This window comes from Bos indicus x Bos taurus, chromosome 9, assembly GCF_003369695.1.
Source record: "Bos indicus x Bos taurus breed Angus x Brahman F1 hybrid chromosome 9, Bos_hybrid_MaternalHap_v2.0, whole genome shotgun sequence".
Classification (NCBI taxonomy): Eukaryota; Metazoa; Chordata; class Mammalia; order Artiodactyla; family Bovidae; genus Bos; species Bos indicus x Bos taurus.
Genome location: NC_040084.1, coordinates 86,916,395 through 86,932,863, shown reverse-complemented (window position 1 = coordinate 86,932,863; position 16,469 = coordinate 86,916,395). Strand labels below are relative to the sequence as shown.

General features: G+C 35.5%; 1 protein-coding gene across 4 annotated transcripts in view; it reads right to left on the bottom strand.

The window, feature by feature from the left end:
* Positions 1 to 16,469, bottom strand: part of PCMT1 (protein-L-isoaspartate (D-aspartate) O-methyltransferase) — a 43,475-nt gene that overhangs the window by 13,001 nt on the left and 14,005 nt on the right. For all 4 annotated transcript variants that reach the window (XR_003512677.1, XM_027551813.1, XM_027551811.1 and 1 more), the window contains exons 2-6: positions 15,156 to 15,260; positions 13,881 to 13,912; positions 5,748 to 5,852; positions 3,779 to 3,899; positions 1,625 to 1,710 (exon numbers count right to left, since the gene is read on the bottom strand). Coding sequence is in view for 3 of the 4 variants with exons in the window: in XM_027551813.1 (XP_027407614.1) it covers positions 1,625 to 1,710; positions 3,779 to 3,899; positions 5,748 to 5,852; positions 13,881 to 13,912; positions 15,156 to 15,260 (449 nt within the window). In the remaining variant the exon portion in view is untranslated. The remainder of the gene's footprint in view (positions 1 to 1,624; positions 1,711 to 3,778; positions 3,900 to 5,747; positions 5,853 to 13,880; positions 13,913 to 15,155; positions 15,261 to 16,469) is intronic.

Here is a 16,469-nt window from a genome sequence, read left to right as displayed (position 1 = left end):
TCTTTGGTTCAGCTTCCTCCACCCTTCCAGGTCAGTTATTACTCTATCTGCTTTTCTGTCTTCATACACTGTAGCATTCAGGACTGTTAAATATAATCTCCTAGATAACTGAATATAGAGTTTCATATTTCTTGTTTCTGTTTCTTGTTTTTCTAGCTGTTATGAAGTGGTATCCAAAGGAGGCATAAACATCTTGACTCTATTCTCTTAAAACTGGAAAGCCCCTCCAGCATGTCTATCTTCAAATTTAATCAGATGTAAAGAGCCACCCTCCAAATAATACTCCACCTGCTACTACAAATGTTCAAATTCATACCAAGCTAAAGCCAGAAGTGCCCATCAAGATCATCTTAGGATCTTAGTAAGGAAGATGAGTCCTATCCCCAAGAATCTTTCATTTAAACACATTTCTATTTTAGATTTTAATTGTTCCTCCTAGGTTGCCAATATTTTCAAAAAAGAAAAAAGTTTTAAGAAGTTAAAAAAAAACCTACTGATCATGTGTTCATATATGAAAATTCATTATTTACCTATGACTGGTACAACTTTCTACATCATGTTAATACTTCTGTTAAAAACTACTAGTTTGGTCTTTTTTTAAAAATACATAACAGGGCCAGAGAGAACAGTTCATTTTCCTAAAGTCATTCAGCCAATGAGTAACAAGTCAGTAATCAGAACAAATCTCCAAACTTTCAGCTCCTTATAACTGTGTAAACACACACAAAACTACTTCCAGGTTGGGGAGTTAATGAGACTGGGCAAAAGAGAGTCAATTTTAGCCCTTTGTCATCTAGTTAAGAACTATGTAAGAATCACATGTAATAGCAATCTAAGCCAAGGATTATTTGGGCTGACATAAGTTTATCAGAGTCTTACTGAAATGAAAACTCAATTTTGTACTTAAATATTTCCTTGACTATGTAATATATACTACTGGAATATCCTATCTTCTCATTGCAACTATGAAAATTAAGATTTCTTTCTTCCTACTATTCTTTAAGATTCAGTTCAAATTTTATTCCTGTATGAAATCTCCTTCACTATTCTATACAACATACTCCCCTTCCTCTGAACTCCTCCTACAAGGCGTATTTTCTTTTCCCTTCAATATCTATCATATGCTGATGATATGCTATCAAATCATTCATTTCCCTGATACATGTGCAATAGATCTCTTCTAGTAAGGTCAGTGAGGATAAGATGTATGACAAATACTTCCTGGTATTACCCATGAACCTAACATAGTCTTGCACATAACACACCACGTGATTACCAGGTCATGAACTCCAAGGGGATTTTCCCAATTTTACTAGTGTACTCGTTCTTAGTTGAATCAAATACTGCTTGAAATAAGACAGTCACGAGCCACGGCTTAGTCATCTTCATGTCATTTATACAACTGTTTGTATATGAAAAAAACTGCCTACTAACTAATTAAAATACACAGCTAATTAAAATTAAAATTCAAGTTACAAATTGAGCATAATTATCAGCCAAGAAAAAAAAAAGGACACAATGTAACATAGATGGTATTTTCAACATCAATAGAAGTCATTTCCTATAAATGTTTAAGAGCTTTAGTTGAATAAAGTACACAAACAGAAAAAAAAAAACAACTCACTGCCTGGGGCACAACTGGGGCTGCAGCTCCTACGTGAATAGCATCATAAGGGGCTTCTGCGGCATATCCCATTCGTCCATCCCCCACTGAAAGAGAAAAGTGCTTTAAACACCTGTTCTGACAGAATTACCCAGTGTGAAGAATTACAGGAGGTTTAAAACGGAGAAAGGACAGATCTTTTTAAAATCACTTAACTAAGTGATGCTGGGACAATGGATAATTCAAAGAAAAAATAGATACTTGGACCCCCACACCTCATGAATACACAAAAATGAACGTCAAAAAGATCAAAGGTCTAAATGTAAAAAGTTAAAATGGCAGTATGTCCGAGAAAGAATTCAAGGATGTATCTTCATGATTTAAGAGTACCTTAAACAGGATATAAAAAACACTACAAGAAATGGGTAAGTCTGACTATATTAAAATTAAGAATTTCTAATTATCAAAAAGAACAGTATGAGAGTAAAAAGACATATCAGAGTGGGAGATTTACAGTATGTATAAATAGACAAAAGGTTAGTGTATAAAAGTCCTACAAATCAAAGAAAAATATAACTCAATATCTGAATAGAAATTTCACAAAAGAGGAAATCCAAATGGCCAAACATATGAAAAAGTGTTCAACTTCACTGATTAATATTAAAATACAAAATTAAAACCACAGAGATACTACCATACACTAAGTGGGTAAGAGAAAAATTTAGTAATCCCAAGTATCGGGATTGTGATGTGAAGCAATAGGAACCTTGATATACTATTGATGGGAATGTAAGTTGGTTCAGTCACTTCAAAAAACAGCTTTTGCAGTATCTATGGTCACTCTATGAACCTGTAATAATACACCTACAGAAATAAGTGTTTGTATGAGTGTATATCAGCATCTGGACTTACGTACATTGTGAATATGCAGCACTGTGAATATCTCTAAATCAGAAACAACCCAAAATATCCATCTACAGTAGCATTAATAAAAAAAAAATTTGGTAATGTTGCTACAATTGACTGCTATACAGCAATAAAAATTAACTATCATGCAAAAAGAAGGATGAATCTTACAAACCTAACAATGAATGAAAAGTCATTCATCATAGAATATGTACTGTATGATTCCATTTAGCTAACATTCAAGATATTGAACATCATCTATGGAACTGCAATTAGGTAGTAAATGCCTAAAAGTAATGTTACTAGTTACCACTAGGGAAAAGGGAAGTAGTTATGGTGAGGGAACAGAAAGCAGAGGACTTTCAAGGTACTGATAATGTCGCATTTCTTGATCAGTGTGGTGATTAAACAGGTGCTTGTTAAGCTTCACATTTATATTTTCTGCATATTTTGAGGTCTGTTATTTCTCTCAATATAAAACATACTCACATGGAAGTGTGTCCACAAATACCACTGAATGGAAAAAAGCAAACAAAAGAACAATATGTAGAGTATAAGTCAATCTAAACACTGTGTGCTGCTGCTGCTAAGTCTCTTCAGTCGTGTCCGACTCTGTGCGACCCGAGACGGCAGCCCACCAGGCTCCCCCATCTCTGGGATTCTCCAGGCAAGAACACTGGAGTGGGTTGCCATTTCCTTCTCCAGTGCATGAAAGTGAAAAGTGAAAGTGAAGCTACTCAGTCGTGTTCAACTCCTAGCCACCCCATGGACTGCAGCCTACCAGGCTCCTCCGTCCATGGGATTCTTCAGGCAAGAGTACTGGAGTGGGGTGCCATTGCCTTCTCCAAAAAAACTGTGTGTGTGTGTGTGTGTGTGTGTACAATTTATTCATACACATTTTTATATGTCTGAAAAACATGAGGAAAAAGAGAGGCTTTCTTTATCTTACATACCTCTGTGTACCGTTTACATTTTCTATATTCAACACTGATTACTTTGATGTTACTTCTTCAAAAAGTAATGAAGAAAGAACTCAACATGACATTTTCTGAAATGGTTAATAGTCATGTCACCCCTGGTCAAGGTAGAACCAGTGTAACATTTTAGAGTAATTTATTTTCTTGCTTAGTACTTAAAAGTGATTGTTAAAAAAAAAAAAAAAAAAAGCAGCAGCAATAATTAGCTCTGAATATTATGTCACTTGCATGGGATTTTTATGAAAATAAAAATTCTCCAGAGAGGAAATTTTCAAAGTTTTCTGATACTTACCAACCAGTTGCACCCTCCCTGAAGACAAAAGCATTGGATCATCCTTTCTGACATTATTTATTGAGTCATCTACTAGCTCTTTAATGTGGTCAATTCCTATGACTTTCCCACTAGGTCCAACCTGGAAGTGAGAATAATTCAATAATTCATTGGTCTTAGTTTTTCTAAGGTGTCAATAAAATATTTCTTTATCCAAAGTTATATTTAGTAATGAGAAATCAGGACAAATACACAGTTTAAGTCTCTAATTTGATTGTTAAATACTCAGTCTATTATAGATTATTTGACAATAACTTTCTCAGCCATAACCCTAAATGAATAATGATACTTCAGTAATTATAAAACTAGAATTTTAAAAATTTACAATACTAAGAAAAATGGTATCTTTCTTCCTTCAGTTTCTAATTTTTATACCCAGAATCCTGAAATGGGACTTAGCTACCAATATTAAATGGTAGTTATTAGTGCAACCATTTTTTATTTAAATTCCATTGAAAGTGTGACTTTAAATATTACAGATACATAAAAAATTTTATAGGAATTTCTATACCTGATTCTACTGCCACATGTGGGAAATATAAAAATAAGTAAAAATATTAAAAGACCCTAAACATAAATATTAACTGCAGAATGAAATTAACACAATAAAGACTCTGAAGTCAGACTATCTGGGTTTACATCTAAATTTCTTACTTACAACTATATAACCTTGACAAGTTATTCTATCAATCAGGTTCCTCAGCTGTAAAGTGAGGAGGAAGCGGGTACATACCCCATAAATGACATGAGGAACTAATAAGAGAATACATGAAGAGTATTGTGAACACTGACCAGCACATGGTAAACATGTGAAAAACATTAATTAGTATCATTTTCAAAAAGATAACTGAGAAATAAAATGACTTTTAAAAAAATGATAATGCCTCTGAAAACGTAAACAGTCAAATACAGAAAACAAGCCATTAATTAAACACCATTTCTAGTATTTAATTACATCCCATTAGTGAGGGTTGCTGCTGCTGAGTCACTTCAGTTGTGTCCGATTCTGTGCGACCCCATAGACAGCAGCCCAAGTCAAACAACTGAAAAGGAATATCTGAATTCTTATTGTGTGCCTGGCACTGTTCTGGAGGCTTAGGATACATCAATGAAAAAAACTCAGAAAAAATTCCCACCACTCTGGAGCTTACATTCTAATAGTCTGCCAATTATATATTGACAGCAAATTAAATGGATTCTAGTCAAAAAGGATCCATAAATGCTACCTTAACTAGACCATAACCTTCCAAGCTGGACTCCAGGTATAAGATTTTTCTTAATCAACTTGACTTGATTATCTGAGCACAGATAAACTTTTACTCCAAGGTGCCTGAGTGGGCCTCCAGACTCAAACTCCGAATAGTCATTATCAGATAAGCCTCTGATGATGAAATTTGAAGTATAATAAAATAAAATAAAAATGCATTCATTTTTCTTAATGTAAAAAGAGTTCTCCCTCAATCCTAATAAACCTATTGTTTGGATATCAGGCTGGTTCTGCCAAATGAGAACTTACAAGAATGAAGTCTGGGAGCTCTTGGTTGCCACTGTGTGATCACAAGAGAAAAGCATATCTGAGAATACAGAGAACTTGTGGAGGAGAGCCAAGTCAAACCAAGAACCAGAGAGAAACTCACTGTCCATAACAACTTGAGATCTTTCTCTGAATCCAGCCATACAAGAAGCCAGAGAGACCTCTAGACTTTTCCATGATATAACCAAATAATTCCCTTCTAGTTCTGCCAGAGTTCAACTGAATGTTCTGTCACCACCACAACAAAAAGAAATCCTAGGTGACACATATTCTAACTGCTATCTCAACAGAATTTAAAAAGAAAGAAAACTCTCAAAAACTGCTAGTGAAAAAAATACATGGCCAAATCATATAATATGCTTCTGTTGGGGCCAGAATAGTAAATAAAGCTCTTACCATACGTGCAAAACATGCAGTAAGGATTCCACTTCCAGATCCTACATCAAGAGCTTTAGCTCCTTCATTCAACTGATCAAATAGAAGTTCTAGTGCATATGCATGCTGCCAAAAGAAAACAAAGCAAGTATTCATTTTTCTTCCCAAGATTCTATAAAGTATATATACCATGGCATATGAATAAAGCTGCAAACTTCTCAACAATTTTTCCACTACTGTCATCTACCAAAACAATGAAAACATAACATATTACATACTTACACCTACAGAGGAATTATGTAAGAACATCCTAGTTTGATTAAAATTCTTGTGCTTAAAGTGTTTCCATAATTTTAGATCTCCAGTATGTGAATATTTAAAATTTAACAATTTCAAAGTAAAAAGCTATAAAAAGATTTACAGTGAAAGGTTTCCATTCCACCCCTCTCCCCAACCAGTCTCACTCCCTAAAGGCAACCAATGTTACCAGTTTCTACTGACTCCTTTCAAACATATTCACTTTATGCATATGTAAGCAAATATGTATGTATTTATAAATATATCTTAAAGGAGTGTATGTTTGTATGAATGTATTATAAGAACAAATATGCCTAATGAGAGACACTTAAGTTAGCTTCAATCTTCCATAACAAATAGATAAATATTCTTAAAAGGTATTAATATGCCATAAGATAATAATCTTTTTAATAATCTTGTAAAGTATATCTATGGGATAAATAGCTAGAGGTAGAAGTAAGGGGGCCAAAGGATACGTATGTTTATGTTTACAGTATAAATTACATATCAAATAAAGTCATTGGTTAAGGTTTGGATCAAACCAAGAAATAAAGACTTCTCTATTCCATCCTCTTTATGAACTTACATTTTAGTACTTTTCCAAAATATGAGGTTAGAATTAATAAATGGTATCTCAAAAGCTGTCTTTAAATGCCTGGTATGTTCACTACTAAAAATCATTGATCTAGTAGCAATAAGCACATTCACTATAAGATCTTGGTTGATAAAAATACACATCCATGAATCCATAGTGACAGTAAGTAAATATATCCCTTTACACATATATAAACGGAGGATAGGGAGAAACTGTTCCCAAATGTTCCAAATATAGATGAAATACTGAACTTAGAAAACTGCCATTTGGCAACCAGTTCAGTAATAACTGATTAAGTCAAAAATCACAAATGGATGCTGAAACTAGTATATTATCACTTGATGAGCAAATACTCTCAAAGTGTTTGCCCAAGACACATTAATTACAAAAGGGAAAAATAATAACTTTACAATGGAGTTAGAAGTTTCTTAGTGGAGAAACTTGACTGACACTACCTCAATCAGATGATTAATGTTAGTATCACCAAAAATGGGACACTCTGACATTACATAACATCTGCAATATTTCAGGCAAAAATGTATAACATATCTAACCAGGAAGAAAAATCAGACCAACCTAAATTGAGAGGCAATCTATAAAATAACTGGCCTGTATTCATAAACATTTTCAATACTATAAAAGAAAAAAACTAAGGCGCTATTCCAGATTAAAAAGACATGGCAATTGAATGAAACTCCTGATCTGCAACCTTCTTTTTCTTTAAAAGACATTATTAGAACAACTGATAACATCTAAATGAGGTCTGTAAATTAGCTAACAATGTTGTATCAATGTTAATTTCCTGATTTTGACAACTGTAGTATGGTTATTTAGGTGAACGTTCTATTTTTAAAGATAAAGAGCATTCTGTTTGCAAATTACGCCTACAGAGTTCATAAAAATATATATATATTTCATATACATATATATCTTCCTCCCCCCATATAAATAGGGGGAGGGAGAGAGAAGGAGAGAGAGAATAAATGATAAATCAAATGTAGTACAATGCTAACACTTTATCTGGGAATTATTTGTACTATTCTTAGAATATTTCTGTAAGTCTGAAATTATGTCAAAATTAAAAAAAAAATTTTTTTTAATCATCAGATATAGGTACCATTCAAAATGGAGGACAGAATAGAAACTCCCTAACTTAGCTGATAAAAGCCAGAATACTGATTACCTAGAGGATGGAGGTTGACTAGGAAAAGAAGCCTTTCTGACTGAGGGAGCCTTCTGGAGTGCAGGAAATGACCTGGTAGTGGTTACACATATGTAGACACGTAAACATTCATCAAGCTGTACACTTAAGATGTGTGCACTGTGCAAAAGTGAAAGTGAAGTCGCTCAGTCGTGTCCAACTCTTTGCAACCCCATGGACTGTAGGCTACTCTATTCATGGAATTTTCCATGCAAGGATACTGGAGTGGGTTGCCATTTCCTTCTCCAGGAGATCTTCCCGACCCTGGGATCGAATCCGGGTCTCCCACACTACAGGCAGACTCTTTACTGTCTGAGCCACTTTTGGGTTTCTGCAATTTAATAAAAAAAAAACTTTGAAAATATTATTTACTCCAATCACTAAAAGTGGGTGGTACAAACATTTATGTACCTCCTAATGTGATGAACAGAAGAACCATTAGGAAATTTTCTTGAAAAGAAAAAAAAGGAAAAAGTTAAATATGGCTAAGAATCATTTAATGAATATGGGAACTTCTATAGGATAAATGAACAAATTTTGTCAATAAATAAATGGCATTTTCAAAAGGGAGACTATTAAAATGAAAAGAGACTTTAAAAGATTAAAAAGGTGTAACATAAGCCTCTTGTTTGGATCCTGATTTAAGCAAATCAACTATAAAAGAATTTTTTGAAACAGCTGGTAAAGTTTGAACATGGACTAGGTATAAGATAATACTAAAGAACATTGTTAGGCATGATATGGTATTGTAGTTGTGCTTTTAATCCTTCCGATTTATACGATTTACGGGTAAAATGATATTATGTTTGAGACAGCTTTAAAATATTTCAGTAAAAGAGAAATAACTATATAAAACAAGATTAGCACATTGTTGGTAATTAATGGAGTTGGGTGACTGGCTACATGAGGGTTCATTATATTATCCTATTTGCATGTGTGGTGTTGGAAATTTTCCATATTAAAAATTCTTTAAAAGACATTGAGGCTATCTTTTCCCACAATTAACACAAAAAGTTGAAAAGGCTATTAGTAGATGCAGCCTCATACAATTTGAGGATTTTGAAACCGTGTTCCAGAAAGTAATTAAGGTTCTGCAAAACCTATTTAGGAGCAACACGCAAATGTAGACCTGTGGCTACTGTGTTTGGGAAAAGAGTTATAGTAAACTGATTTTTTCCATTTTTCATATAGATTCTTTTGCAAAGAGCTTCTTGCCTAATGAGTGAAAACCACTATGAAAGAGTCCTGGATTAAATGTTCAAAGTATTGCTATAAAGGATATCATAAGGACAATTGGAAAAACTTACAGGGAGTTTGAAGATTAAATGGGAGTTAACGTGTCAATGTTCATGTCCTGGTTTTGATGGCTAGCTATATTGTAGTTGTATAGGAGAATGTCCTTTATAGGAAATATACTACATCCTGAAGTATTCAAGAGTGATGGAGCATCATTTCAGCAACATATGTTCAAATGGAGTAAAGAAAGAAAGGTTCTTGATAATATACTTGCAACTCTGTAAGTTTTGAGACTTTCAAAAATTTCAAAAATCTCACTAACCTTATCTTTCTTTGATGTTTCAAAAAGATAGAGTGGGATACTATCTTTGAATTACCATTATGTACATCAACCAGTGGAACAAGGAAGTGTTAATTAATGAGGTTTCTATGAGACACACTGGTATAACTTTTACTGAAGAAACTACTAGAAACATTTTATTTAGTCAAAGCTATTGTTTTTAGATAAGAGGCTTAGCAGGAAGAATGGAATCTCTAATTAAGAGAAAGTTTGTGAACTTTCTTCAGGATGTCTGTAACTTTTATCAGATATTTTGAAACAATCAGTATCCCCTGCAAGTTTAATAAACCCATTAATAAGATAACAAGTGTCATATTTGGCTGAAATAATCAAAGAAACAAAATAACTCCTGTAACAGCTGGACTTCCCTGAGTCCAAAAATGAAAGGACTAGGAAGGATTGAAGGTGCCAATCCCTAATTTATAGGCAGTACTATCCCAACTTAACACCAAAAGAAACTCAGAAATTTTTTTTCAGTACTAGGTTTGCATAAAATTTGTTTTTTTAAAAGAGAGTATGCTAAGCTATTATTAAAATCCTGCTGCTGCTGCTGCTAAGTTGCTTCAGTCGTGTCCAACTCTGTGCGACCCCATGGACGGCAGCCCACCAGGCTCCCGCATCCCTGGGATTCTCCAGGCAAGAACACTGGAGTGGGTTGCCATTTCCTTCTCCAATGCATGAAAGTGAAAAGTGAAAGTGAAGTCACTCAGTCGTGTCCGACTCTTCACAACCCCATGGACTGCAGCCTACCAGGCTCCTCTGTCCATGGGATTTTCCAGGCAAGAGTACTGGAGTGGGGGCCATTGCCTTCTCTGATTAAAATCCTATTCAGATTTAAAATGTCAAGGTCTTCGATCGCAATTAACAGCTTTTTTCATGCTTTTATCACTATAGCTAATATTCTTTTGGATAATCCATGCTCATCTCTAAATCTAAAATTTAAGTTTTTTAAAAAACTCATTTTTAATAATTATGAAAAATTTCAAGCCCACAGAAAAATTTTAAACCCACAGGAAACGCACATAACACCCTTTTCTCCTCATATAGTCATCAACTGTTTCTATTGGGCCAAACTATTTTATCAAACCATCTGAAAATATGCTGTGGACATCATAATACTACACTTCTAAATACGTTTGCATGTACCTGCCAAAAAAAGCAAACTGGGACATTTTTCTTTGCAACCACATCTCCTTTACCACACTCAAGAAAATCATCTGTTTAGTATCAACACTCAAGGGAAGCCTGCAGCCCATGGGTTTAAAAAGTGGGAGACGACTTAGCAACTGAACAACAACAAAGTATCAACATACACATCACACTGGTTTCCTCAGTTGTCCCCCATATCTCCTTTACAGCTGTTCCCTCCAATCCATTCGAAGTTCATGCTTTGCAAATGCCAATTCCAGAATATTCTGCCCCATTCTTCTGTTCCATCCACCACTTTTCTTGGTCTATCAGAGCACTGACTTCTTTTAAAAGCCCTGCCCAACTGTCCGACATACTACCCACACATTCTAGATGTGTCAATTTCCACATGATTAGATTTAAATCAAAGAACTTTAGCAAGAACACCACACAGAGCTTGCAGGGCACCTCCCACTGCATCACATCAGGATGCACAGAACATTGAGCCATCTCACCACTGGACTTGCTTAGCTGAACAACTTAGTAAATGTAGTAACGGCTAGATCACTCTATTTTTCAGGGCATAGCTATCTCTTTGTAATTAATATGTCAAATAATAATTTGAGACTACAAGGATGTTTTTTGTTCCCCAACAACTTTCCTCTTAATGGTTTAGATTAATTGGTGATCTTTGCCTAATTCAACAATTACATTGATAATTACAAAGAACTGATTTTTAAAATTCTATTATTCTTTCCACATTTATTAATTGACATTCTTCTGTTTTTCATCTTTTCCATCCTGTTTTTTTTTCTGAATTCACTGTGTTACTATCCATTATCTTCATTATCTACCGTTTTTTGATTCTCAAATTGTCTCCAATTTGGTTTCTGGGAGTCTCTTTAAATCTGCTCCCATGTCCTCCTGATAATACCCCAGTAGACTTTAAGTACTTCTTCACTTTCTGAAATTTAGTCACTTCTCCATGAAGCTCTAGTATTTCTTTTAGTGGTATTTGGGATTCAGTGTCTGGATACTAAATATGCTCATTGCTACCAGGACATCATTTCATATTTTTCTGTAATTAAGACTTTGGAAAATATTAAGACTTTGGAAAATGTAGTTACTTTCAAACCTATGACTTTGAGGTTCATCAAATGCAGATGTAGAAACAGTGTATAAGCACATGAAAAGATGCTCATCATCATTCAGTTCAGTTCAGTTCAGTCGCTCAGTCGTGTCCGACTCTGCGACCCCATGAATCGAAGCACACCAGGCCTCCCTGTCCATCACCATCTCCCGGAGTTCACTCAGACTCATGTCCATTGAGTCAGTGATGCCATCCAGCCATCTCATCCTCTGTCGTCCCCTTCTCCTCCTGCCCCCAATCCCTCCCAGCATCGGAGTCTTTTCCAATGAGTCAACTCTTCACATGAAGTGGCCAAAGTACTGGAGTTTCAGCTTTAGCATCATTCCTTCCAAAGAAATCCCAGGGCTGATCTCCCTCAGAATGGACTGGTTGGATCTCCTTGCAGTCCAAGGGACTCTCAAGAGTCTTCTCCAACACCACAGTTCAAAAGCATCAATTCTTCGGTGCTCAGCTTTCTTCACAGTCCAACTCTCACATCCATACATGACCACTGGAAAAACCATAGCCTTGACTAGACGGACCTTTGTTGGCAAAGTAATGTCTCTGCTTTTGAATATGCTATCTAGGTTGGTCATAATTTTCCTTCCAAGGAGTAAGCATCTTTTAATTTCATGGCTGCAGTCACCATCTGCAGTGATTTTGGAGCCCAAAATAATATAGTCTGACACTGTTTCCACTGTTTCCACATCTATTTCCCATGAAGTGATGGGACCGGATGCCATTTTTGTTTTCTGAATGCTGAGCTTTAAGCCCACTTTTTCACTCTCCACTTTCACTTTCATCAAGAGGCTTTTGAGTTCCTCTTCACTTTCTGCCATAAGAGTGGTGTCATCTACATATCTGAGGTTATTGATATTTCTCCCGGCAATCTTGATTCCAGCTTGTGCTTCTTCCAGTCCAGCGTTTCTCATGATGTACTCTGCATAGAAGTTAAATAAGCAGGGTGACAATATACCAGTCTGTTGTTCCATGTCCAGTTCTAACTGTTGCTTCCTGACCTACATACGGATTTCTCAAGAAGCAGATTATGTGGTCTGGTATTCCCATCTCTTTCAGAATTTTCCACAGTTTATTGTGATCCACACAGTCAAAGGCTTTGGCAGAGTCAATAAAGCAGAAATAGATGTTTTTCTGGAACTCTCTTGCTTTTGCAATGATCCAGCACATGTTGGCAATTTGATCTCTGGTTCCTCTGCCTTTTCTAAAGCTAGCTTAAACATCAGGAAGCTCACAGTTCACGTATTGCTGAAGCCTGGCTTGGAGAATTTTGAGCATTACTTTACTAGCATGTGAGATGAGTGCAACTGTGCGGTAGTTTGAGCATTCTTTGGCATTGCCTTTCTTTGGGATTGGAATGAAAACTGACCTTTTCCAGTCCTGTGGCCACTGCTGAGTTTTCCAAATTTGCTGGCATATTGAGTGCAGCACTTTCACAGCATCATCTTTCAGGATTTGAAATATCCTGAAATTTGAAATCTCATCATCATTAGGGAAATGCAAATTAAAACCACAATGAGATACCACTCCATAGCTACTAGGATGGATAAAATAAAACATACAATAACAAGTGTGAAAAGAAGTGCTGAAATTAGAACCGTCATAGGTTGTTGGTGGGACTATAAATGATGTAGCCACTTTGGAAGACAGTTTGGCAGTTCCTCAAAATGTTAAGCATAGAAATGCCATTTGTTGTTTAGTTGCTAAGCCTTGTTCAACTCTTTTGCGACCCCATGGCCTGTAGCCTGCCTCTGTCCACGGGAATTCCCTGGCAAGAATACTAGAGTTGGTTTTCATTTCCTTCTCCAGGGGATGTTTCCAACTCAGGGATTGAATCCATGTCTCTTACATTTGCAGGCAGGTTCTTTACCACTGAGCCACCAAGGAAGTCCATGGTCATTATATTTTTAAAATATTCTTTCCCTTAATCAACTCATCGCTAAATAAATAACTACTTTTTATATCTACTTTTTACATGATTAGATACCAATGACAACCACCAAAAACTTTAATGAAAGTTTTTACCAGAAAGAGTTCCTTCTCCACATCTTGTATTAAGAATAAGAATAATTAATTCGTTACAAATAAAATAATAAAACTGATTATGATTAGAAGTTTAAAATGTTCTTATAACCATTTTTTACTGAAGAAAGCACTCTTAAGAGGAAAAACGTGATCCATTTGCACCCAAATGACCAACGTTAACTTACCATGTGTGGAGCACTGATTGTTGCTTGGAACCCTGCAAAAGAAGAAGAGAACTACTGATACATTCAGCTGCAAAAACACATGAAATGCTCCACGTAATTCATTTTCTAGCATCCATACATTATTTTTCATAATAATTATTTTCACGTTTATGATCTCAAGAAATAAAAACATTTTGTACTTGAGAGTACTGTCATGCACAGTTAAAATTAGAAAATATACTCATGCCAAAGGCTATTTGTGCTCAGTACAACGGTCCCACTATTTCTAAAAATTTCTTCCCCCATATAGTTAGTTAGGGAAGAATTTCATTAACTTGATACATTTATGATGTTTTTCCCTTCAGATTCATAAAAAGAAAATAAGCTTCCATATATCATAAAATATGCAAAATCATTGCAAATTAACTTACATCATATTTTTGGCACCTTAAAAAAAAAAACTGGCACGAGCAACCAGAGGAACTTAAGAGACTAATAAAGTACTTCTATTTACTCTTTACACTATCACCTAATGTTAATTAAAACAGTCTTTTTTTAGTTTTTAGCTTTTAGGTTTTTTCCAGTATTGCTTTCTCGAGACTTGTTTACCTGCTTCTGCATCGGAAGCAGTTTTCACTGAGCGGTGGTAGCAGGTGCCTTCGGGGTTCAGAAGCTCCCCAGGATCTTCTCTGCTGACCGTTAAAGTATTTCCAAAAGAAGGCAGCATGGCAGCTGGCCGACAGAATCCTGAGGCACTCCTAAGCCTCAAAGGCGCCCACTGCCAAGGCTCAGCAGTTCAGCAAAGCCTGCTTCAGGAGAAGGAGTTAAATATGGCACTTTCTAAAAACAAGCACAAACCAGAAAACTCAGGGCAAGTGAAGCAGAGAAGTCAGTAATAACTTAGCTACACATTTTCTTCAATACCAATTTTAGAATTTTCTGCTACTGCAAAAACCAACCTTTGTCAACATTAGAGACCCTAAGAGAATTCAGCATGCAGCTTAAATTCTAAGCTTTCATCTAAAGTGCACTTTAAGGAAATGTTTATAGAATTTTTACATATATCCTTCAAGAAAATAGAAACTGTAAGTTTTCATCTAAAGGATGCTTTAAGAAATTGTTTACAAAATTCTTACGTATCTCCTTTAAGAAAATAGAAAAGACACTTCATAAACAACGCTTTATTATAATGGATCAGCAAGGTAATAAATGGAAAATGGTCTGTCTATTTTTACTTACAAAGATTAGAGAGCAAATGAGTAAAATTTGTGACATTTTCAAAAATCCAAAACTTACCTATTGATTGTGGAGAATCCATATAAGGGTTACATTTTGCATAGTGGGAGCGGTCTGTGGCCAACATTACTTCAAACACTTTATCTGTCTTGATGATTCCATTTTCTAAAATGAATGAGGCAATACTTTAAGTTGGGAGTGGCAAGATCAGATGTAGTTGTTTAACATAATTACTCCGGCTACACTGTAGAGACTAGACTGGAAGAGAGCAAAATTTTCATGATGGCTCAGGTAATCACAATCTGGTCTTTAATAATGAAAGTAAGGACGAAGAAAAGAAGGATTTGAGTTATATTTAGTAGGTAATGTATACTTGACTGACTAGATTTGGAGGTGGGAGGGGGATAATGTTTGAGATGCTGGTGTCATATACTGGTCTGAGAAATCCTAGAGAAGCATCATAGCCAAGGAGAAAAAGGAGAAGCTATGTATTTAGGAGGAGCTATGGACCATAGCCATGGAGATACATAGCAGCCAGTTGGACAAACAGATCTGGAGAAAAATCTAGATTAGAGATATAAATGACTAGTTGTACAGATGGCAACTGAATCAATGGAAGTGAAGGAAAGTGGCCAGGGGAGAAAGTACACAAAGAAGAAAAACAACAGTGTCCATTTAAGAGAAATGCAAAGGGACTGGAGCCTTCAAAGATTATGATGAGGAGCAGCCACAGAGGCAGAAGAAAATCAAGTGGATACACTGTTATAGGGATCAAGAGAAATACGTTTTTCAAAAAGGAAGGCAAGACCATATGACATAAATGATACTTGAAAACATTACAGAAGTGAAAGAACTCAGGCACAAAGATGGCATACTGTATGATTCTATTTAATGAAATGTCCACAATAGGCAAATCTATAGAGAAAGTAAGTAGACTAGTGGTTGCTTATGGTTAGGAGAATAGGAGGGCAAAACAGGGTATCTTTTTGAGATGAAAATATTAAATTGACCATGGTAATGGTTGCACATACCTGTAAATATACTAAAAATCACCAATGTCATCTAAATTAAGAGAATTATTTTTAAAGTATAGTGGGGCCAGAAGTGGCAACCATAAGAAGCACTGCTTCTGAGAGAGAACCATATATAGGCAGGGAAAGGATGACACGTCGTGATACAGCAATGAAGGGAAAGAAGGAAGAAAGTGAAGGATCCTACAGAAACAGAAAAGCAGCAAGATACACCAACTCCTCCCCCTTTTCACCACTATTACCAATATCATTATCCATTAAAGAAACTGCAAGTGCTCTTGAACTGTGTGCATAAAATGCCTAAAAAAGGAAAAAGGAAAACTAACTCCAGTCAAAGCTACTG